The sequence below is a fragment of the Electrophorus electricus genome, chromosome 16, assembly GCF_041902795.1.
Source record: "Electrophorus electricus isolate QZ-2024a chromosome 16, ASM4190279v1, whole genome shotgun sequence".
Lineage (NCBI taxonomy): Eukaryota > Metazoa > Chordata > Actinopteri > Gymnotiformes > Gymnotidae > Electrophorus > Electrophorus electricus.
In genome coordinates, this window is record NC_137512.1 from 16,079,812 (window position 1) to 16,105,000 (window position 25,189).

The following is a 25,189-nucleotide window of genomic DNA, read 5'->3' on the forward strand; positions in this document are numbered from 1 at the left end:
CCGTGTTTGTTCCCTCTTCGTCGTCACTTGTTTTTCCCCAATTTTCCTTTCCTCTTTTTCCGCTGTAGCCCATGGAGGAAGTGGCTGTCTCCTCTGGCCCACGCTCCTGTTTCTCTCTCCTCCTCGCAGCCCTTTCTGGGGTAATTCGATGATGGATTAAATGTGGCGGAAGGGGCCGGGCCGAGCCCCGCAGCCACCCATCGAGGAGCTGGTTGGGGAAAAGCGAGGGCAGATTAAAAACAACCATCTTCCAGACTCTGGGCCTCTCGGTGCCATCCTTCACTTGCGGCAGCCGACTCTCCCTGCACCACACCGCACACGCCTACCCCAAGGGAGTGGTGTGGGTCACTCAGTCAGAGCTTCCGAAATCTGAAAGGGCCCCGGCAAAAAATGAAAATCTGTCACAGCAACAAACAGGGCAGCATGCTAAATGATTAACACAAACAAATATCTGCTGCTACCATGTGCATAGCTTTACAAATGTAGTTTAGTTAAAAATGTTTGCTCTTTCACTGGCGCCATGCAAAATGTACAGATGACAGGACAAGTAATCAGGTTAAAGGTCGGCCTGACCTCATAACTTGAGTTGCATCCACTGAAAACTTCTCAGTTGAAAATATTTGCTGTACACACCTAGAGTATATTGGCAGAGGACATAGGCTGGGTATCCATGTGTGTCAAAGTCGGCCACTTGTGTGACATCTATGCTGAGTGCTCCCAGCAAGAGATGCTAATGCTAAAGAGGATGCTAATGGTAAAGCTAAATCGCAGCAGAGGCTTTAGTGGTGACTTTAGTCACTCTGCTGTGAAAATAAAAGCCATTACAGTGACGTGGGACCTGAGATGCTGCCCCTTCTGTATATTTTGATTTTAGTTTTTAGTACCAGGCATCACATCGTTCGCCATTACAAAGTAGCTTGAACATAAGAGAGAAACGTGTTTTTTGGGGCCAAGTGAAATTATTTGGTTCCACGGTAATAAGGGCTGCCAGATTTGCCCGGAGAGAGATGAGTGCCATTTGATCATCCATCAGACTCTGCTTTTCCATAAAGGCATTGGAGATGCACACACGCACTGTCACCCACCACTGGTTAAGGTGAGCTTGAATTTCCTGTAAGAGTCCCTGTGTTGATTGCCTTATGAGGGCCTTTTTATTGAAAGGAAGTGTCCCCAAGGCCTAGTAGCCTCACACCATGTTTCAGACACCACAGCCGCTTCCTGGCAGCCTCCTGTCTGTTCCTGCGAAGCATCTGCATGTCAATCCAGTTACTTTATCTCTCAGCTTCCCCCAAACCCCCCTCCCCCTCCTGCTTAGCGTCAGCTTGGCTCTATTAGACAGATAAGGGCTTCCCTTGCATCTTTAAAAGCAGGGGCTTTTTGCCGTTGATTTCTCGCATGCCAAGTCAAATCATACTTACCGTCCTCTCTCTCCTTCTCTCTCTATCCCTCTCTCTCTCTCTCTCCCCCCACAGTCATTACGAGCAGGACCGCTCAGCGCTGAAGAAGAAGGAGTGGGAGAGGCGGACGCAGGAAGTGCAGCAGGATGAAGATTTGTTCTCCACCGGCTTCAATCTGTTCGGGGAACCATACAAGGTGAGGGCTCAGCCACGACACCCCAGCCCAGCCCTTGATTCCTCATCCTGCACGGGGGGAGGGGGGCATTGGCTCCGGCAGCAGGCTCCAGAGTTGTTTAATATAAGAAAGTGGAGCAGTGCAGAATGCCACTTCATTTGCCATATCTCATCCTCTCCCTCTTTTCCCATCCTCCCAATATTCACATTCTCACTGGGCTGTGCCGTCGGAGCAAGAGTGCAGCCTAGCCCCAGTGATTCCCTGTATTACTTTCTCTTGTACGCTTTTCATGCGGTGTGATCATCAGTGCCATCAGTGACAAGGATTTCATTACAAGAACTGAGTATAAAACAAATGACAAACAACATATATCGCTACATATATTGGGCATTGCTTAAATTACATTAACATTGTAGCTTTCTTGCTTTCTGGACTTGCTTGTTCCAATTAGAAGGCTGCTGGCATCTATTTTAGAGATTAAGTGACTGCTTTTCAGTTGTGCTCGAACATACTGAAAGTTTGAATGTTGTCGTGTGGCACAGAATCCATCACGTACATCAGTGATTCCTGGGCACGTTTCCACAGAATAAACTCAATCTTCACATCCACTCACAATAAGTGAGTTATAATATGCCCATGTTACGGGGATTTCCAATTTTCAGTTTGTAGGTATAGGGCTTCTTTTAGTCACACAGTATACCTTTAGATTTACATCATAAGGTTTTCACTGGTAATTCTAGGATCAGCAGTCCTGCCCTTTGACAAATGCTATATTGTAATGTCAGGTTTTTAGAAGAAGCAGGTAAATTGATATTTTAAACAGAGATTTGGTCTATGAAGGGAGGCAAGGATTTTTACACTGTGCATATTCGTACGGCCAAAGGTTAATACCTCTTTTCCCCCTACACTCGAAGCACAACGGTTGCATTTTGCCCTGTGAGTGGCTTTGGGCCCTGGGGCGTGAGCTTTGCGCTCCAGCCCTGCTCCCCCACTTTGATCTGTGTCCCCCAGCAGCTGGTTAGCAGGTGACCGGTCTTTCCAGAGAACGTGTGCACCAGGGGAGTGAAGGTGCAGTCATTACAGGAGGTTTGTGAACCTCTTTTATAAGGAGACACCCACTGAGGTTCCCCAAAACCTCTCCATTGCTCCCATGCAGTCAATGGCTGAAGGAGTGGGTCTTCTCCTTGAAGGAATGTCCCTTGCCCAGGAGGACAGTTCTTCGCACTGAAGGAGGCCCTCGCTCAGAAGGAGCATCAAGTTGCTCCTCTTCGACCAAGGATTTGTCTCCATTTGCTCTTTCCCTGATTGTTGTCACTTATACAAACATGATGTGTTGTAAGGTTACGGCAAGAGAATTTACAGATTTCTTTTTGAGCTGGCAAGAAAAAATAAAGAGAGGATTTTTTTTCCGCCTTTACAGACCATTCAGATTTAAGTGTTACCTGATGCTTTATTTAAGATGACTGGGTGTAATAACACTATATATAATCCATACAGCAGGCTAGTTTTACAGATGACAGCAAAGCATTTCACATATGGAACACACATGGCTTGATTGAGATTTAGGAGACAGGACAAACGCATCCTAACATATGTCTACGTGTGTACTCCCTGCCTCTTTCGAGTATAATTGATACCGACACGAAACAGGATTTATGATTAAGCCGTGCTCTTCCACCAGCGGGAACATCACTTTTGTTTCCTTCGCAAAGCTAATTTCGTCGTAAACTGTAGCTCAAACACCGCAGCGTGTCTGTAAACTGTAACTTTGAAGTGTGCTTTTCAAAGAAACGGGGTCTGCAAATGCTTCTTCCCACGGAGCGGCCGTTGCGGACTGATGCAACCATGCCTTTCCTTTGAAGACTAATTACAGTCCTCCTAAGACAGGGGACACCCATCCCCCTCATTTCTAGTTGCTTTTGCTCCCTCTCTCCAACCATCTCTCTCTCTCTCCATCCCTCTCCATCGCTCTCCCTCTCCGCTCTCGTCTTCTCTGTTTCATTCTCACCCTCATCAGCCCCACGTCATTTATCTTTATCTGGCCCAGGCCCTCTCTCTTAGCCTCCGAAATTAGTCGTCCCGCGATCAGAGCGCTCCACTTAAAACCATCCACGACCCACGTGCATGTGCTTCCCGCCACTAAAACTGGGTCACCATTCATAACCACTAGGAAGTGCTTCTGGAGTTTAGAAAAAGGCAATTCATGTGCGGTCACTGCTTAACAAGGTAAAAAAGAAATGTATCCAAAAGCCCTGTACATTGCTTTAATGTTCAGTTTTATTCTTTTTGACTACAGTATCTGTTGTTTTAATCTCAGATTGTATACATAACAGTTCTGTCACGCTAGTTAATTTCTGAAGCCGTGATAGTTCACATGACAGTAATTACGCTTACAAAAGACGATGCTAGAGTTGAGGGCTTGGTGTGTTTTGAGAGAGCTGCATGGTATTGTCCTCCACCCAACCCTCACCCTGTCCACCCCGTCTGCTGCTCTGGCATTCCCCAGGTCACACCTCTGAAACCGCACCAGATCTATCGAGTCATGCCCACGCCACACTCGGGTTTTGTGGCTTATTTTCGACGAAGAGGCAACGCAGTTCACAAGATGCATATGGAATGGTATATACCATGCAAATCCGACGATGATCTCAAAATTTGAGCGGAAAAATTGTTCAGAGTGAGCCATTCTCGTGGGAATAACACATGCGGTGACTCGCTCTAAGTGTTTAACAGCCACTCTGTGGCTTTTCTCTCGATTGGGTGTTTATAGTGTCACAGAGGGACGTCTACGCTACAGGACATCCTGCTTATTCTCCCACTGTCCATTCTGTGCTCCGTGCATGCACTTCACCCTCCACTCAAACACCCCTCCCACCTCTCATATAAGGCTGCTATTAGCTAATCCCTCTAAATCCTGTTTAATGGAACAGGGCCGTTAACAGCTATTTGGGGCTAATTTACTGGTTGCCGGGCTGCCTGGCTCCTTTGCAGTGGGCATGGTGCAGACGTATTGGAGTCGGTGTCCCTGGGTCCCGTGTTGGAGTCGGTGTCTCTAGCACCCCTGCCACTGCCACCTAGTCGCCCCCAACTGCCACTCTCTGTCCAAATGCTTTAAAGAGCCTCATAGCCTTCCAAGCCCAGCACTCTGAAGCCTGAACAACACTTCTGTACCGCTCTAGTCACTGAGAGATTGGGGGTGTGTCTGCGTGAGAGTGTGCGTGTGCGTGTGAGAGACACAGAGAGAAGGATTTTTCTCCCCCCCCTCGTTTTTACTCCCAAGGCAAATATTCCTAAATTAGCCCTTACTGCAAAGCAACTCTCTCAGTCAGGAACCACAGAGCAAATGAGGAGCTGAAGTTGGCATCTTCATTCCCATACAATGCCCTGTTTTTGTCCCTGTCTTTTAGCATATTCCGGAGTGTTTTTCGTCACCCCAGCTATGTTTTATGCATGAATGTTTGCGTGGCTGAGAATAACCGAAGCAAGTCAGTGAGTTGAGTTTAATTTATTCAGTCCAACATTTGGTCTCTGGAGGGCTGTGAAGCCCATGTTTGAGTGAGGTGTCCAGACTTAGCCATGCTTTGTAGTGACTGCTGTCAAGGTTGTCACATTCTATCAACAAGTTTAGTTAGCAATGCCTGTTCACTCTGAATTACGGAAACACAGCAGGTTGTGCAGAACCCTATGGATCCATAATGCATGATAATACATTCCAAGCATTCAGAACAGTGATGAATGTAAGTGTAGATTTGACATTAAGAATGAGTTATATTTTTCAGTAAAAGGTCATCCATTTTCTTTTCTACAGCGCAGATTCTGAAAGATGATCTGTATTGTACGTTGGTTGCAACAAACACTAAATTTAAAGACCACAAGCATTTGGAAGAGGAACTTAAGTAATTTGAGAACCGCATTGCTCTTATAATACGCGGAACCATTGAAAGAACTTCTTGATTACCTTACAGGCATTTCGTGACATGCATATTTTGTCCTTCTTCCCCTGGCTGTAACCAGCTAGCTATTGATTTGCAATGATGCGTAGTTGGAGTTTGCTCATTTGAGCCAGTATCGATCCCTCATCTGGAAGCATTAATGGCTGTGTAGGCCACTGCTGTGTCTCCCCCCCCCCCCCCCCCCCAACTCCCATAGCGTGTGATCCGGAAACAGAAGTCCAATGGCAGGAATATTGAACCTTCGCCATGGTACCTTTTGTTCTTAGGCAAGGATTGTCTGCTGCATGGGTTTTGCTATTGAAATAGTGTGCCGTTCCATCGCTCTCTGATGGAGATCTTGGGGTGCCGGCACCTTCATTACCATTTCAGTCGGCCTTTGGGCTGGAGGGCAAAACCCCAAGAGCCTGTGGCAGAACAACACAAGCCTCTTTTGTAAACACTGCCAGGGCGTTGTCAAGGAGAGGCAGACCAAATGAACACACACACACACACACACACACACACACACACACACAATCATCTATCACTCTCCTAGAAGCCTGTGCTCAGGATATTGCCATCCTTCAGTAATAAGCTAGTCTCACCATCAGAAAGTGATTTAGCTTTAAAAGCAAATATGAAGTACCATGCATCAGCTTATTGGTTGAATGCTGCAGCTCAGTAGAACATGAGCAATAACTGTGGGAGCTGCTGTTTCTATCTCCTGTCATAAAGCTCATCTCACGAAATGGCTTGTGTTGATTCACATCGTACACCGAAATACAATTTCTCTTCTGAAGCCCAAATTTTAAAGGCTGGATATTCCAGTTCGTGACAGGAACTGACGAAACCCTTATCCATGATTTAATCTTGTACAGGTGGTATCAGTAGAGGATTACTATGCCAGCATAAAAAAAGATGGATAGTTCATAAATGCTGAGCTTTCATTTCAGCAAATAAACTGGCAATTTGTTTTCTGACCAGTTATTCACGGAGAGGGGCTGAGTGGAAGAGGCGCTAGCGTGGATGGTCAGGCAGTGTTGGACTGGAGTGGCAGTGGAGAGGAAAAAACAAACAGGGCCATTGAGAGGCTGTTGGGCAGAGCGGCATGGTGACACACCAGCACCCTGACCCGGACTGCTGCCTAGTACTGGGGCACACTGATTCTCTTCAGCGACGCCCCCATTAAACCACTTTTACGCACTCTGCGCACTGAGCAAACAAATGCTCACTTGGATACAAGTGCACACACATGGCCACACACATACACACACAAACACAAACGTACGCCCAGTCCGGCAGAGATGAAGGGGCCAGCTGATTCCGTCTTCATGGGTCATTTTGTGCCTTAACGCGCTTCACATTTGCATTGCAAAGCGTTGGCGGAGTGGCTGGCTGGCCCTCCTGCTCCTGCGCTCACACCTGATTTCATGATGGCTGTTAAGTATTTGTGAAGAGTCTTCGCAAGAATCCTGCTTAAGCTTTGTGGAGTGGTCGAGGGGAACAACTAAGATCTGGACACTTAAGTGGGTTTAAGTGGTCAATTTACGCCAGGCTAGAGGAACGTGCAGCCACCTCAGGGAACAAGGGCCCCTTCATCCTGCAGACCAGCCCAGAATGGATATGTCCACCAATTCAGTACCAGCCACTGAAAGAGGTCTCAGACCCCCCTGGCCGTTTGACAGCCCAGTGTTGTTGTGTGCGGGCGTCTCCCAGTCCCAAATCCGATACCCCTAGTTTGGTGTTTTCCCTGCTCCGATACCCTTATTTAGACATTCATGAGCTGAATGAGGTCTGTTAGAGCAGAGAAAATACAAACAGAAACCATGCAGGTCTACTCCAGGACTGGTAGTTATGTACTACTAGTGTAAATATTAGTTCTGTGAAAAGTCACGGCATTTGATGGGAGGTGCGTATTGTATAGATGTGGAGTAGAACTGCCATTTTATCAGTGCCAGTGAATGATGTCACAATAATGACTTGTATTACAGCTTCACAAAAAGACGAAATGCTGTTTAATCAGTGAATGTCTTGTCTATTGAATAACCTCATTATTCACTTAGATGAATCTGATAAGTCCTGTGAGGAAAAGTGGAAGGTTGGCAAAAATCATTTGAGTATTTAGTATTTCATCTCCAGGCTTAATTAGACACAGTTGAGTTTAGTGGCACACCAGTCTGTGAAATGTCTGCATTAAGATTCGCATTTTTAGTGTGTTTATTTACCCTCATAAACACATAACTAATGCTCTAAAAGACTGGCTCACACTATTATGTATGCCATTAACCAGCCGTGAAGGGCTGGTTTTTTTTTTATGACCCAGACCTTTAATATAATGTGTCAGCAATTAATGCCTCGGGTGCGAGTCTCTCTGTAGGTCTCACCGGCCAGCAGAACATGGGCTTGGCCCACCTCCAGCATCCTCCTGCTCGAGTCGGCCGCTTGGAGTTCACACAACGGCCCTTTGTGTGTTCTCCAGATGGGCTTTCCCTCACGCCTCCCGAGACCCAGCGTCTGGGAACTTCAGCCCCGCGCTCAGTCAACCAACCCCACCCTCCACCCCCCAAAGACTTCCCCCTTCCCTCACTCTGAGAAGACTGGATCGGAGCCACGGTGACCCGGGTACTCCTCCGAGCTCTGAGAACTGCCCAGGGGGTGGGGGCTGGTGGTGGGGGTGAGGGCGTTTACGTCATTCATGACGTAAGCAGGCTGCTCAGTGTGTGTGATGACTGGGTTGGAGGTGGTGTGCGGGGACGCTGCCGTCTTGTTGTCATGCGGGCCCCAGGGCTCATGGTTGTGCTGGTACACAGATCCCTGTCCATTATCTGCTACAATTGTGTTCTTGCATGAGTTCTTTTAAAGGGTCCTGTAACTTTCCATCGCTGCCTATTATCAGATTTTTGATGACTGCATTTAAAAAAAACAAAAAAAAAAACATCTTTTATAGCGTCTCTGGTTGCAATAAAATTCAGCGAGACAGCCACGCCTTCATGACCTGCATTAGCTCGCATGCTTTGGGGTGCAGAGGTTAGGCTGGCGGCTAAGCCGAGTGGATCTGCTTTTGGCGCCCTCCTTTGTGTTAGGGGGTCAGATGTTAACTGCCCAGCAGATAATTCCCTCCCTGCAGTAATGGCGGCACGCGCTTGCTCCTGCTCCCGGATCATTTACCATTATTTGTTTATCGACTTTTTATGTTGTCGGAAGCAGCGACGGCTGCATTTGCATTTTAGAGGCAGCCGCAGCGTTATTAATGTGGCAATTACATGTGAAATGAATGGCGAAAGCTAATAGATTTATCTCGGTCCTTTCGCTGCTTGGGAATAACAGACCCTTTAATTGTATCGCAAACAGAGGGCGACGTGCACGCTACAGGCGCGTTTGTTCTTCGAGTGCGTCCGCGCGCACACTCTCCGAGACGTTGCCGTTGCCGGCCCACCGACCGTAATTGATGTTCTGCGCGGCGGGCTGAATTGGATCGTTATTGCGCAGGTTCTTGGGCTCGCGCGAAACAAAAGCAAAGCTATAAATGCAGCCAAAATGAACCCATATCAAAGGGCCTAAGCATTAAGCAGGATGTTATTTATTATGGAAATAGTCAGCGCGGGGGGGGGGGGGGGGGGGGGGGGGGATTTGCATGGCTGTCTGCAGAGGAAAGCTGTACAAACTAATGATGTGCTGAACAGCAAAAAGAAAACAATTATTATAACAAGGCACACTTGCAAGCAACAGAAGCTGAGTAAAAGCGGAAATTCCTAGGGAGCTGCGAATTCCGACTGGGTGGCTGCTACGCATCAGCGCGGTATCTGACATGTCGACATACTCAGATCCGGTCCAATTAACAATTTACTTCTTGGTTTTGCACTGTCATAGCAAAAGCAGGTAGTGTTTGGGGCGGAGTCACTCTCCATGACCATACATAATTACACTGCTTCTAAATCCCCTAACGGTTCTCAGCTGTGCAGTGAGGAAGGAGTACAGGCAGCACATCAAAAGCAGTTGCAGTTTTGACCCATATCTGTATTCGTTGTACTGATAGAGGGTTCAGGTCTGTTTAAGCTCAAAGGCTTAAAGGCCTATAGGCTACAAACCTTTTGCCTTTTCTTACCCATTAATCTCTTGATCATTCTGAAACTTGCTTGTGCTATGTAGAACAAACATCACAATCAGTATTCCTCTCAAATTAATTGAAAGTGGCAATTTTAAGTTTTGAAGAGTGATGTGTTATTTTCTCAGCCAAGTACAATTTTCACACTCGAGCTGATCATCCGTTATATGCTCTCAAAAGAATAGGCACATCTCAAGCACAACTGCAGCCATACAGTATGGATCTATGAGCATTTCCCTTTTGGTATTCACCCACACACACGCACTCACGTGTGCTTTTTTTTTTTCTTTTTTTTTTCTTTTATTCGATGTCTCTTTCGTACACATCCAATTACAGACACATACATGCATGTGAGCCAGTGCACTGCTGATGGTGGTACTCTGGTAATCTAAACGCCTGGATGTATGTTGTAGACTATGATGAAGATTGTAGGCAGTGACCATGGTAATAGAATAGACAGTGAGGATATATACTGAAGGAATGAATAATTAGGTAGTTATCATGGATTATGTGTTATGAAGTAATGAATGTTTATGAATGGTCTTGATGGTGTCCTGTTACTTCTGTTATTGCAGACAAACAAAGGCGATGCTCTGGCCAACCGTGTCCAAAACACTTTGGGCAACTATGACGAGATGAAGGAGCTCTTGACCAGCCACTCCAGCCAGAGTCACCTGGTGGGCATTCCAAAGAACTCCATCCCCCAGACCCCTGTGGAGAAGGTCGACCAGCCCAGCTTCTTCTCTGAAGCTCAGAGAAGCCGAGGTGCTTCATCACAGCCGGGCAACCACGCCGCCTCCATGCCCCCTCCACCTACCACTGCTCTGCCTGGCCCCAATGTCCTCCACCAGGGCAACAAAAAGTCTCGCTCTTCTGACTGGTCCCGCGGGGCGCACAGCGCCAGCGGGGGCCAGACAGGTCAGCCTGCCGGCCGAGGCAAGCACCCAGGCCATGACCAGAGTTCTGTCAGGCATGAGCCCGAACAGGGTGATGCAAGCCCCAGCACTGCCTCCACCTCGACCCACCCCAGCAGGAGGCACGGGCCATCGGCCAAGGCACCAGCCCCCGCCGAGCTCGGACACGGCAAGTCACCCGGTGAGCAGGAGCCAGGATCGCATGGCTGTGGGTCACCTGTGGCCTCCACGTCGCTGCTCCCTGGAGGGCTCTCCACACCCACCTTCCCACAGGGCCTGCACTGTAAGTCCAGCAGTGCTGTGCAGCAGAAGCCCACTGCCTATGTGCGGCCCATGGATGGCCAGGACCAGGTGCCCAACGACTCCCCTGAGCTAAAGCCCCCGCCTGAGATTGGAGACAGCTATGGTGGTGCGACCTTCGGGGCCCTGCTGGACGGCAAAGGCAGCACGGCAGGGAGCAAGGCCAAGCTTCCCAAACTGAATCTGCCCCAGTCGGGCGAGGTAAGCAGCGGTTTCCTCCTCCTGCTTGAAAACTCGCCTGCAAATGGCAAAGGTGTTTGCTCTCATTTACATGCCATGAATGTGAAAAATAAAATCGCAGATAAGTTTGGCTGTGTTGGATTAGTCCTAGCTACCCATGTTTTTGCCTTGAAAACTGAAGGAATGGGAGGTTTCCATAAAGCAGTAATTCATTAATAATAAGTTAAATAACCTTACGTGTTCGCATGTTATTGCCAGCTAAGCTAGCCCTCCTGTCACCTTCTCATTGTTTGAACAGTCTCTGAGTTCATGTACAGACATTAAATTGTCAGTCTTTGGACAAAATTACTCTGAGCGGATAGAAATTTTGGCGTCTACGTTTTGTCTTGTGCTCATTAAGTGATCAGGTTGCAAGACCCGGTTTATACTGCCGCTCCTCTGAGCGAAAAAGGAAGGTTTTCAGAATTAGTCATAAAAGTCATAATACATGAAAGAGAGCAGGACCTCAGTATTGAGGAACAGACGTTAAACGAATTAGACTGACATTTATGGTTGTGCATGTGTTTATCTTTTTTTTTCCTTTTTTTTGGTGCCTACCAGTGCTAGCAACAGCAGGCTTGTTTACTTAAACTGCATTTGAATGTTGCTCTCGAGCACAATAGTAGACCCACTATTTTCCCTATTTTAGGTGTGTTTGTTAGACATGCTCCAATTACAGTGAATTGCACTAAACACAATTCCATCTGTCTGTCTGAATTCATTGCTCTTTAAACCTCCAGGTGAGCTACGTAGTGAGCTTTATGAATGCATAATGCCCAAAATACGTGTTCCAATCAAGAATCTGTAAACTGTTTACATCATATGCATGGAACAGTGCACTATAATGCCTGTTGGATATTTATGTTTCCTAATACAACTGTTCTAGCCCATTGTGAAAGTTGACAGCAGAGATTTTGACAGCGCTGTTTATAGTGTCAGCATAAGCAAACCCTTTAGAGCCTGTAAATCTGCTCTTGACACTGGTTGTTGTTTCGTGCATTCAGAGCTCTGCTCAGGGATTGCAGGAGGCAAACCCATCCCCAGCCTGACTGTTTTACAGAGCTCTGTGTAACTGCCCCTGCTGCTTTGGAACTATGGACTGTGCACAGATGCAGGGCACATTCCCACATTCCCAAAACAGGAGCGCATTTACACACACCTGTCAGGACCAATCATAGAAAGCGTGTAGTTTACTGACCCTGCCCATATCCTGAGGACGTAAACTTGCGTGTGTTTTCTGGGCCCCCGCCCCCCAGGCGTAGATCACATGGGTAAGGCCCTGCATGCGTTCTGAATTAGCCCTCTCAGAGGGTGGAAGCTTTCAGGGAGCTTTATCCCCCCGCACCACCGCTGACGGAAACATCTGACCCTGTGACTGCACCCATGGAGAGGAGTGGGTTCAGACAACAGCGAAGTGCAGGATAAAAGGGCCGGCCAGCGGGATTGAGGAGGTGGAAGCTGGCAGCCCGGTGAGGATGGAAATACAGTTGTAATTATCACATCGCCCCACTCATAAAGCCTCACAGGGTGGACATTTTGGACCCGCCGCCTCTGAAACGTCTGCTAGGAATTTCGCCTGACCAGCTGGAGAAAACAAAACGCTCTCCTACATCCTTAGAGGTTCCAAGTATTCATAAAACATAAAGCAGGGAGCTGGAATCTCCGCTACATCTTTAGGTTCTCATCAACTGGCTGTCTGCGTGCGCTGTAAGTAAAGCAAATGAGGAAGTAAGGCGAGGTAAACGAGGGTGGACATGTGAGTGAGCAGGCTGACACCATGCCACCCAGCCGTGGAGACACAGCCAGCTGTTGAGTCCCTTTGTTCTCCCTCAGTCGAAGGCTACTGGGCTGGAAATTGCACCAAATCCCATCTTGGAGCATATGGTGTGCTAACATCATACAACTAAGCATGTGGCAAAAATGGAAACCTGGGGAATCTTAATTGCTCTTAGAGTGGTCTTGGAGCGGTCAGCTCATGGGGAAATGGAGATGGATGTTGTCGTTGGAGACAGGGGTAGCAGAGAACCCCTCCACCACCCCCCACACTGTGGAGTGGACCACAGCTGAGCCTGTGCCCCTCTCTGTTTTTCTCCTTCTCACTTTATATCCCTGCCGTACCTCTCCCACTGACCGAGAGAGAGAGACAGAGGTTGTGTGTGTGTGTGTGTGTGTGTGTGTGTGTGTGTGTGTGTGTGTGTGTGTGTGTGTGTGTGTGTGTGTGTGTATAGAGATGGGTGATGTACATGTGTTTTGTGGGAGAAGGGGGTAGGGAGCATGTCTGTGTGTGAAAGAGAGAGAAAGAACGGAAAAGTGAAAAAGAAAAAGAATTGAAAGAGGAAGCAAGAGTGAGCGAAAGAACATGGGGGAGAGAGAGACTGAGAGAGTGAGAGATTGCCTCTCCACCTTTCATATGGCTCTCAGGAGAAAAGGAAACATCTTCAAGGGCACTGATTTGATTCCTCCCCCCAACCTTGCTTAGCTTTCGTTTGTTAAAAAGAGCGGAATCAGTTGGAATCAGCTGCCTCCCAGGGGAGTCACAGGCACACTGGCATTCTGTTGTGCAGGACAGTTATTAATCCAGCTTCAGCCAGGCTTCTACAGCCTCTCTCTGGCTGATGCGTGGACTCACTAAAGCGCATTCCTTTTGCATGTCCTCCAAGCGTCTCCTCTTCTACCACTGCTGAACTCTCACCTGGGCACATCCTGTTTCATTGTGCTCGCAAATAAGTGTCTGCTCTTTTAATTGCTTCACTTTATTTCAACAGAGAGCATCTCTAATGTCTCTAATTTTTGTTTTCTTCACATGCACATTTCCTGTTCCCTGTTCTTTGTTTACAAGACTCCCAAAGAGCACCCAAACCTGATGGTGCATTGGAAAAGACCATGGCTGTTGTGGGTCCTGATAGGCGTGAAATGTGGCCACTGTCACCTAGCCCCGCCACAACTGTCCCTGCAGAATATTTTGACAGGTTGAGAGCTCGGTGTAGCGATAAGGCTTCGCTAAATGGCTTTGGAAGTGGTCTGTTATCGCCTGCCGTATTGATTAGTGGATAGTGCTTTGGTGCTCGGCCTGGAGAGACTGCCTAGGGTCTGGCTTTTCCTTTTTTTCATTCAGGTTTTTTTTTTCTTTTTTTTGTGTAAGAGTATATTCCACATCGACAGGCAGATAAGACTACTGATCCTTCCAAAAACAGTTATTGCACCCAGAGTTATCCATGCTTTATGTGTCTAATAGCTTTATCGCCAGCTCCTCACAGCGGAGATTTGACAAGACAATAATATTAGCACACATATTCCTGTAGCTACATAATGGGGAAGTCGAACTGGGGGAATGTTTTGCAACAAAGAGGCAAATTCATGTTCTGGCTCCCAGAATTGTTCCTTGGTTTATCCAAATAGGCCTATGATGATTTCTCTGAAAATACAATAGCATGTTGTGGTGGGAAGTCCCTAAATATGCGTCACTACTTTCTGCTTTTACACACAGTTCTCCAGTCAGCCTTTATATAGCCTTGTCCTGGCAATTTTCCAACAGGTTCACACAACTGAGTGTATTCAGGAAGTAACTGGGCCCTTCTCTCGCACTTCTCCTTGGCCTTAATGCCCTGCAGAGTTCTAAGCACGGTAGCCTGACTGATCTTTCATGCTAGCGATGTTAGCACTTCTGAATCTCAGTGGCCAGTGGGGAGCAATGATGCAACAGTGACGATGTGGTAGCAGTGACGCAGTCGCGACACACAATGTCTCATCAGCCTCAGTCCTCTTATCTGATTGTGCGTCACAATCACATACGATCATGTCATCAGCCAATCGCATGCCAGCGCTCTTCACACGTCACCCTCAGATCAACCAAGTGACTGCTAAAGCGGATCGGGTGAAAGATCTCAGCAGGAAACCCAGAAACTGGGGATCTAATCCCGTTGGTTAACGTTTCCTTCTGAATTACTGTAATCCCCGCTAATGAGAGTTAATGCAATTTGAAGCCATGGACTGTCACTCTGTGTACAGTTTATGTGACTGTGGCATTTAAAAAAATATTATAATAATTTTAAAAAATAAATAAATAAAGATTTTTGCATGCCAGCTGTTTATCACATGAAACTGTTTCCATTTGTGAGGTGCAAGACTCCAAAGAATTAAATTTCCCCAGATGTCAAATTAAACATGCATTTAAAGGCATGACAGTAAAGGCAGTGTGAGAGTGAGATATATATATATATATATTAGCACAGTTTAAGATTAGATGCCTCGAGCACAGAGAAATTTTCTACAACAAAATCGTATAGTTAAAATGAGGGGTTTCTTTGATTTGTGTATCTGCGGCTAGCAGCGTAATCCCAACAGCTTTCTTCAGTTTCAAAGGCAAGTCCAACATCACGGCATGTGTGCTTTTAAGCAGTTACGATCCGGTGCATTTGAAACAAATTGATCTGGAATGACTGGTCAGCTATTCACGTCCACGGCGGGGAGCATACTGCTGTATTGTAGCTTGGCGCAGCCCCTCATAGCAGTCCATCACAGACTGGTCGCCGTGGTCTAGTCGGCCAGCCTGGGTTATTAAAACAGCTCTTGGCGTCGGAGGCCGAGAAATCTTTATCTCTCACAGAGGCCGACTCCTCCTCTCAGCACAGGAAGCCATTTCCAGGAACATTTGATTATGCCGCGCTGCCAAGACTCACAAAGTGAGACGCCACTTCCACATGGAAAGCGTCCTCAGCCTGGCTGGGTCATCTGCCGCGGTCTTCAGGCCCCTTACCCACCAGCATGAGCAGCGCTACGAGCCGCGCAGCAGTGGGGAAACCAGGGCATATACCGCAGCGCATTACAGTGATTCATGCTAATGTGATTATGTTCAATAAATACCCACTGCAGTATGTTTTTGGAGACAAGGCTGTTTTATTTGCACTGGGTCACGTATGATAAATGGCCCATTCGGAATATGGATGTGCTATAATTGCTAATGCGCCGAAATCGCTAGCATGGCTGTGCTTGATTTTTGGATTCTACATCCCATGTGGTTTTGCAGCAGGGGATAATGTGTTGGGTGTTGTATGGGTTGTATTTTTGTTTGTTTGTGGGCCTGTGTTAGTTTCTATCATAATAAATCTGGCAACACTGGCTATTGTGGGATATTGTGTTTCATGCTAAGAAGCGCTTCGTCTGCTCCCTGCCTCACCCCATTAACCAGTACGCCCGTCCTCTGTCAAACCTGTCTCATGTACGCCCGACCACGGCCGCCTGCAAGTCAAAGCCCCTACTTTCCCACATCCCACCTCATGTTTGCTCGTCTCGGCGGCCTTTCCTCTTAGTGTTCGCCCCATCCAGCTTTAGAATTACACCTTGTAGCGGTTACGATAGCCTCTAGCTAACGCCTTCCCCTGCGAGATGCTAATCACCTCGAAAGGGTGAAACCGCTTTCTGTGTGACTGATAGAACCCCCCGTCTGGATTAGCTCCAGGAACAGCCTCAGGGCGAGGGGTCTGTGGAGAGAGCAAAGGCGGACTCCTGGGACTCGTCTCTGTGCTTGGACAGAGGCCAGAGCCCCTAATCTGGGTCTGCAGCATGTAGATTGTATATGGTATGTGCACCACCATACTGGGCTTACCGGAGCATGCTGGAGGTGACAGCCAGGCTGATTTCAGAATGCTATATGGTATAAGACAGCAAGAATGGATATGGAATTGTTACGGGAATCAATAGTTGCATTTTGGGTTCACACCCAAACAGGCATAAAGGGTGAATACTAGTTTATTACCACTCCGTACCACTTGAGCCGCTTTGGTCGTCCCCTTGGTGTTAAACACGGCATCAGGGAGCTTTACTGAACATTCTCCTACTTAAGACCAGATGCTACTGAATACAGATCAGTAGGAGCACAGGCCTACTTATGTTACTAAACAGTGGAAATCGAGTCTAGATTCACTAAAAGCCTATCCCTGCTTGTCTATGTGTTACACACCTAAAGCTGTAAGTCAGGTTTTTAGAAATGTCGTCATGCTCATTCATCCACAGGTTTTGGGCTAATGATGTCTAATGTGACGGATGGAAACCAAAAGGCGATTGAAAAAAAAAAAAAACAAAACTGAAAAGATTAAATGTATTTTCATAAAATAATTCATATAGTTCAGACAAAGCAGGGGACATTTGTAGGTCAGCCTGGGTGAAGCCATGGAAATTGTCAGAACTCAATCGCTGTTCAGAATTAGGTCACCCTGGATCATATCCTTGCTTTTTTCCTTTTCTCTCTCTCTCTCTCGTGCACTCTCTCTTTCTCTCTGGCTATTTCCCTGGGTCTGCCTCTCTCTTGTTCCCAATCGCTCCATTTCTCACACACACGTACAGCACATACACACATGCTCAGAGATACACAGACACTCCCCCCTCCCCCCCACTGTCATGCTTGATGGGCTGTTTTTCTCAGCCTTTGTTTAATATCTCTGCAGAATTAATTTGGGATCATTAAGGGGCCTCCTTTCTGCAAATGCACTGATATAGTCCGTAATATGGCTAATAAACATAAAACGATGTGCTCCAGAGCTCTCTCTCAGCAGACGCCTAGAAAACACCACCAGACAGAATAGACCAGAGGGGAGATACTGAGGAAGGAATGATAATACTCCAATTTAAGAATGGATTTGGCAATCTTCATTTATTAAACTGCACTCAATCAATCCAAAACTATTATGATTTACAATAATCATGCTAGATTACTCTGAATGCACTGTAATTACCAAAGCAATACTTTGCAGAGACATTGGTGTGTATGGTAATTTCCGCACAAGACAATTAACAGAGCTGTTCATCCCTCCAACAGATTCCCACTCTGTTTAAGTACATGTGCAAAATCTTTCTCTCTCAATCTCTTTTTTTGTTTTCTTCCTTTCTTTTAAAGGTCTTGATTTATCACCTTTCTCAAAGCTGGCAAGTGGGCCCTCATATTTATTCAGCAAAAAAAAAAAAAAAAAAAAAAAAAAAAAAAAATCTCATAGTGAAAATGTTCAAAAAAGAAGGCCAAATCCTGGCCACACTGCGATTTGTATGTGGCCTTGTAGGCAGCATGCAGGCTCGCGCTGGGCGCTGGCTCCCTCCCACGCCTCGCTCCGGCCCTGCGGACCCCGGACCCCGGCCTGTGTTGGCGTGCCCGTAAAGCAGGAGGTGCAGAGAGAGAGAGGGAGAGAGAGAGCAGCAGCTCTCTGCAAACAGGAGTTAACGAGCTCCGTTCAGCCAGCGCGTCCTCTGGAAGAGGAGGCGGGAGTGCGGAGGACGCCGCGGCACCTCGACCAGCCGCTAATCAGAGCGGCCCGCCGCCGACAGCTCTCCTCAGAGACGCCTCACCCTCCCGACCGAGGCAGTAGTGTGTGAGGGACAGACGGGGGTAAACAAGGAGGGAGAGAGAGAAGGAAAGAGATGGAGAGACAGAGCGGGAGAGACTATGGGGAAACAAAGGAGAGAGGGAAATAGAGAAAGAGAATTATTAGGAAGCTTCCCCATTAGAAGTAACAGCTGGTATCATTTGCATAATACCCATCAAAAGTCATTTTCCTGGGCTGCTTGTCAAACCATGATGGAAAAAAAAAGCTTAATACGAAATCCAGTTCATTAGAGCTGCCAAGCTCCAAACTGCATGCACAGTTCTGCAATTAGCACAGGGTGCATCCTGTATTTGGGGGGAAAAAATGTGCAAAAATATCTGTACTCCATGACATGCAGCAATCAATATATGTATTGTTAGTTTTGGTTTTGTAAGTGTCTTACACTCTGAGCACTTGTGAGTTTCTCAGTTGGACTTTGACTCCGCTGCTTGGCTGCTCGGTAATGGTTTTCCTGCTGGAGTTTATGCAGCCTGAGCTTTTCCAGGCGCTCATGTGCTCGTTATTCTTCTACTGGCCTAGGCACCTGTTTGCAGACATGTACCATGTGAGATGAATGGCCAGTAGTATGAAGACATGGAAATAATACCGAAAGGTGTTCAATGCCTTACCTGGATACGTTTCCATTTAAGCATTTGTTTACCTGATCGTATTCACTGTAGTGGTCAATGTTGTAAGCCCTGTGATCATGTATGTATTTATTTATTTAGGTGCTGTTAGCCCCTGGCCATTTGTGGTGATGTGTTGTAGAAGGCACTCAGTGAAGCATATTAGTTGCCTTTTTTCTTTTTTAAAAAATCTTCAGCAGATTTGCTTATTAAACAGACACAGTGCAGAGGTGCTAAAGCGCCGGCATACACAGGACCCCTGCATGGAGGGTGGAGGGGCGCAGTCGTTTAACCGCTCATCAGAACCTAAGCTCTGCCGTTAGCTCTGTCACATGTGTTCCCTTTCACCTCTAAGTACATAGTGGACGCAGATCCTGCTGCGTGAGACTTCGCTGTAGCGCAGCAATAGGAAAAAAAGCGCGAGGCACTCTCACCAACGCCACTCCATTGTCCTGCTTTGCCCGGCCTCCGGTGTCTTGCCTCCGTTCGTCTGTGTCATGGGGCTAGAAAAACCCTCCAGATGGACGGCTCCCCTCCCAGACGCACATCTCCCAGCGTGCATGAGAAAAGGTCCGAGCAGCCATCAGAGGCTGAGGGGGCTGATTGGATTATTGTGCAGGTGCTGGCTTCCCCTGCTCGGGGAAGTAGTGACAGGCACTTACGTGGACATCTGAGTGGTGCCAGCCTGCTCACTCGGACATCAGTGAGAGGAGTGTAGCCTCCCCGTGGCCGGTACGTCACTTTAAGGGAGGGGGAGGGTGGTGAGGGTGGTGTTGCTCTTGGCACTACAAAACAATGTACAGTGCAGCCTACTGGTAGGTCTTTAGTCTTTTTAATTTATTTTTGGATGCTTTGCGTCGTTGTGGAATATCTGTGGTTCCTTGTAATGAAATACCCGCTGTGCAATTTTGCAAGTGTATCAAGTGGAGCATGACCAGATATGCAAATTTAATAAAAGTGGCAAAGTGGAATTCTGAGTATTTTTCCATGTCTGGAGGCTGCTAAAAGCAGTTTTGAAATCAATGCATACATAATACGAGGGTGGACGAGCCAGACAAAAATGCATGTTGGTAGCTGGACTGTTGTCCTGGTTCTGCTCCCTCCTCGTATTACAGTGTCTTCTCATGGAGCACGGCATGATTGGTCTGGTTAACAAATGGTAGAGCAAGTGCACGTGTCTGTCTCTTTCCAGTAGGATGGAGGGAATGTAGTAGTCACTGCACTAGGCAGCCTTCTCCACATGCCAGGGTAAGATCAGTGAGTAAAAACAAATGACCATCGAGGCACCTAATCACCTTGGGTTCCGGGCCTCAGCTGCCATCAGCGATGGCCAGCTCCCACGCTGACTAGCGACAAGTCCCAGCGTGCTGCCTCATCCGCCATCTCAGACTAATCATGGAGTTTATGTCTGGACTGTACAATGCTGATTAGTATAACTAAGGTGGTGAGGATCCCGGCTGATGGACGCCAGCCTCTCCGAAAGGGCCGGGTGGACGTCAGAAGTGTGTGGGTGTCAGCTTAAGGCTTGGTCGCCTGCAGGAGCAGGTGGTGATGAGTCAGGAGAATGGGCCGCAGTCTCTCTGAGGTGCCGCTCTGGGTCGGCAGCGCCAGCGCTCTGTCTGTGATTGATGACGCTAATTACGGTGTCGCTGCTCATTTCGTAGCTCTGCTCTCTGGGTGCACCTTTAGTTGTAACTCAGGTCACCCTTCTCTCGCTCTTTCTCACACACAAGCGCACACACACACACACATACACACTCTTTCTTTCTTTCTCACCCTCTCACTGTGTTTTCCTGCTCCCACAAATACTACCACCACCCAGCAATTTTAATTGGTGATTATTTCACTGAGCTGAAGCTATTAAGAAGATTGCGACGGACTTTGATTTTTGCAAGCTCACATGGTTCATTTGGGGTTTTTTTGTTTTGTTTTCCTTGTGTTTTGTTTTTCTTGTTATCTGGAGGAGAGTTGCGGGTGACGGAACTGACCCTTCTCACCCAAGTCGCCCTGTGGCTCAAGGCCACCCCACTGGCCCAGTCACCAGGCTGGTGTGAAATACCACACAGCCCAGCTGCGCGCACATACTCGCACACAATCCCGTGTTGGGTTGCCGTGCAGAACAGGTTGCTGTGGTATGAGCTGCCGATCCCTGGGTCTTGGGTCTCTGTCCTCACAGAAGGCCTTTGTCCAGGGTGCCATGCTGAGTTACTGACATAAACAGTTTTTCTCTCTCTGTGTTTCTCACTTGTGTTCTTTCTCTCTCTCTCTCTCTCTCTCTCTCTCTCTCCCCCCCCCCCTCCCTTTCTCTCTCCCTCTAAAACTATCAATAGTCCTATGGTCAAAATATGTTGCTACATAGTCTCTGAATCAAAAATGTGATAGAACTTGAATTTGGCTCTGATGAGAACAACTGTTCTAATACATATAATAAATGTAATACATTTAATAAACAGGTTAATGTGAAGGCTGCCAGATGGCAAATTCTCACAAAAAGGGTGGGATGTTGGGAGCAAACAAAATAGAAGATTTGAAGGTATTTGATTCTGTTGTTTACAGTGATACACTAGACAAATACAACTCCTATACACATTCCTTTGATTTCCTGACGGCTTTTTCTTTTTTCTTTTTTTTATCTAGAGTACCTATGTATTCGACTCGCCTTTCATTTCCTCCTTTAGTTCTATATGCCTGTGAAATGGACTAGCCTTTCGTCTGCTCATTCAGCTCTGTAGTGAATCAAGTGCCTAGGTCACTGGTTTGCTCCTAAAATCCCCAGAATGTATGTATAACATGTATAATACCTCTCAGTAATGCCACCGCTAATGTGGTCCTCCCCAGTTTCAGGGCGTGTGCCTTCGCATACGTGTGTGTATATCCTCTCTTGGGCAGTGTGTTCTGTGGCTCAGATATATGGGGTTGGGAGGTAATGTGAGGCCATACTCAGCTCTTTAATGACAGCAGGAATCTAAAATGACAAAGCCATCCATTAGCCCTGGAACACATCGTCATCTCCGCGCAGTGCATGCTGATTAGCGCGCCTCATACTGTCCCGACACAAGCACTCACATTAAGACCCAAACAGAAGTGGCATCGCTTAATCAAAAACATTCCGCAAATGTTTGCTTGGCACGACGAATTGTTTCAAGGTTGCACGATTTTTTTGGCTGGGGGTCATTCCGTGGTGGCATGTACGTTAACGAACAGTTGTTTACCAGTTACTCCAGCTAATTAACGCTGAGAGATTATAGTGTCCTCTGGTCGCAGATTTGCTAAGCATGCGTAAAGCGTTAGGCTCAGAGAGAGCGTGTGAAGCAAGTTGCTGCTTCTGTGGAAGGTCGAGTTATATGATGCCTCTCTAAGGAGGCTTGCGGCATGTGCAAGATCCGGGGCAGAAAGTGACTGCTGTGACAGTGGTAACCCAACTGGAACAGCTCCCCAGCAGACGGGAATGAATCAAGATCTGTTTTCTGGATTAAAAAAATGTGTGCTGGTGTCTCACGACACGGACGTACTGGCATGGGCCCATATTTGTACTCTGGCTGAACGTCTTTCGAGTGTCTACAGTGGCTTGGATTCGCTGTTGCATCGCAAAACTGTCTCTCATGTCCATCCACCCAGCTGCACATTAAACTTCCCAATATCCTGCAGAAACATTGAGATAACATTTCTTAAATTACCATTAATCATTTAATTTTCAGCATGTTTTTACACCTATGGAAAGAACAACCCGGTGCCACCTCCGAGACAACTTATCCCGGATGACCCTCCTGAAGAACTGCCTTACCCCGACACCAGATCCAGCCAAGCGCATGCACCAGCCGCTCACATGTCTCCATGCTCCTGAGAGTTCACAACCATCTGCGATATCGCCTGACCAGAGGAACGTGAGCGCAGAAGAAGGACCGCTGTAAAAGCTCACATCACCCCCCTCTGACACCTGAGCCACAACGGCTGACTTTTCTTACCCATGTAAATAGGATTAAGCAACGGGTTACCAGAAGGCCTGCCAGCTCAGAGCGCCAGGCACAGTGGGGGGAACAGACCCTGTAATGCCTGTCTTTTAAACCCCAACTCCTAATGAGGTATCGGTGATCAGGGGGACAAGGCCCTCGCCAGAGATGTGCCTGCCTCCCGCGGGCTATTGCTGGTCAAGCAAGCTCTATGGATCTGCCGCTCACCAATGCATCTGCGTGTAACGAACAGTGGGGCCTTGTTTTCATAAGCCACTTTTTTGTCCTTAACCCACCCAAAGAAGCCTTTTAGCAGGAAAGTCCAACTAAGCCAATGTTCTGAACGTACCACGATCTTATGACCTTCTGCTACAAGGCACAGAGCTAGCCTTCCAGAGACAAGAAGCTTGTTCTAGGTGAGCACAGAACAGATTGGACTCTGTGGTTAGGGTCAAGAGCGGGTCATAGGCGGCGGATCAGAGTGGCTCTATGAAATGGAGCTGGCCTCGCCGTGTAATATAGATGGAGACTGCGTGGCACAAAGGCATCGGGGTGACGCCTGACACCAAGGGCCAGTCACTGGTGAGCGGCCCGCCAAACCAGATCAGTAATGCTTAATCTTTGCGTGAAGCCAGCTAGCTAACCCAGCGCACTTGAGAGCCAAACATGGCCTCTACCCCAGCCCCATCCTGACAGCTACAGATGGTGTCAATTACTGCCAAAAAAAAAAAAAAGAAAAGAAAACACCCAGACCTCCAGGTCCCCTGACATGGCAGGCGAGTAGAAGAGCATACCCCCATATGTAGAGTCAGAGCCCCACCAGGGGACAGGCATGCTGGGAAACGGAGTTTCACTCACTTTTTGAAGGATCTGTCATTTACACTTTATTCTCTGCCTTGTCGCCGGGCGGTGCAAAGGGAAGCCATTCAGTGGCAATTAATTATTGTTGTGTATTCGCTGCTGCGATCCGGGAGATGATATCTGATGCATATTTCCTGTGCCACAATTACAGCAGCTGCTAACTACTGGCATTTACGCGCGCGTTGATTTGAATTATCAGAGACATTAGTAATTTGGGGCTATAAGTGGGTTTTGATTTCTGCCAAAGGCCCAAGCGTTTGGCTGAGGGAAGGGAAGTGAGGGGGTGATTCCAAAGATCTGGATCCCAGAGTCTCACTGAGAGCATGTACAGCCCAACAAGGGTCTCAGCCCAGGGATGTGGGGGTTGTGGTTGCAGTGTTTATGATTCGGTGCCTGTGTGTGTGTGTGTGTGTGTGTGTGTGTGTGTGTGTCTGTCTGTCTGTCTGTCAGAGCACATGGTAATTTGCCTCCGTGTTGACGCACACAGGAGTATACACACACAGACACACACACACACACACACTGTGTATGAGGTGATAGGTCTGATGGAGAAGTGATAATCCCTCAGAGCCTCTGTGCACACATCCTAGGGTTTCATTAGCCCACCGTAGCCGTCAGAGCAAGAGAGAAAAACACACACGCACATACCCACAGATACACACGCTTGCACATACTGTGCACAGTCTGATCTCAGGAGACACAGAGAGTATGAGAGGGGGAGAGAGAGGGAGAGAGTTGAAGGAGAGTGAAAACCAGGGTCAGCATTTTTATTATGGGAGCCGTTCCAGACCTGTGCTGAACAGATGGTATTATTCATGCAGTTAAATGTGACACATGAATTTACATCATTTTCAGGGAGTGAAGGACATGCTCAAGAGTAGATATTCTAATATATTAGCCAGTCTCATGATGGAGGGTTAATCCCATTATTGCTAATGACAGCCCAACATGGAGGAACTCTGTTTCCTTCAACTTTCAGGGCTGCATTTAGAGGAAATTTACAGGTTAGTGTTTCCTCATACAAACAAACAATGCAAAATAGACATCCAGGGGGCTCTGAAAAATCACAAATAATATATAAATAATAACAGAATAAAGTTAAAAATGTATATTGTTTACCGTAATTTGACATCAAATTAAATTTCCATAATGTGATTATGATTTAAGTTTTAAGAGCTCCTGTCTGACTCTCAGGGTCCCATGGGGTCAGGCGAAGGCACCTTTGTACTTTTAGTGGCTTTTGGACCCTCCCCATTGAATGCCCTGCTTCTAAAGAGAGCAGATGCCAGGGCTCACCCTCCCGTCCAATCAAGGCTCCAAACTTGAGCGTAATGCGTTACTTATGCTTGGTATTTTTG

The 25,189-nt window shown here is 47.3% G+C and overlaps 1 protein-coding gene and 1 long non-coding RNA gene across 5 annotated transcripts in view; one reads left to right on the forward strand and one right to left on the reverse strand.

Moving 5' to 3' along the window:
* The window catches only part of aff2 (AF4/FMR2 family, member 2), a 139,884-nt gene that overhangs the window by 32,019 nt on the left and 82,676 nt on the right, over positions 1–25,189 (forward strand). For 3 of the 4 annotated variants that reach the window (XM_081698701.1, XM_081698702.1, XM_027002154.3), the window contains exons 2-3: positions 1,473–1,593; positions 10,185–11,024. In XM_081698701.1, the coding sequence (XP_081554827.1) occupies positions 1,473–1,593; positions 10,185–11,024 (961 nt within the window). Of the gene's footprint in view, positions 1–821; positions 1,097–1,472; positions 1,594–10,184; positions 11,025–25,189 lie in introns of those variants that run through there. The other variant, XM_081698700.1, reaches the window with a different exon arrangement.
* LOC145651668 (uncharacterized) lies at positions 17,801–19,808 on the reverse strand. The gene is made up of 2 exons (XR_014117475.1): positions 18,798–19,808; positions 17,801–18,472 (listed from the first exon to the last, which is right to left on the reverse strand). It is a non-coding gene; the product is annotated as an uncharacterized LOC145651668 (long non-coding RNA).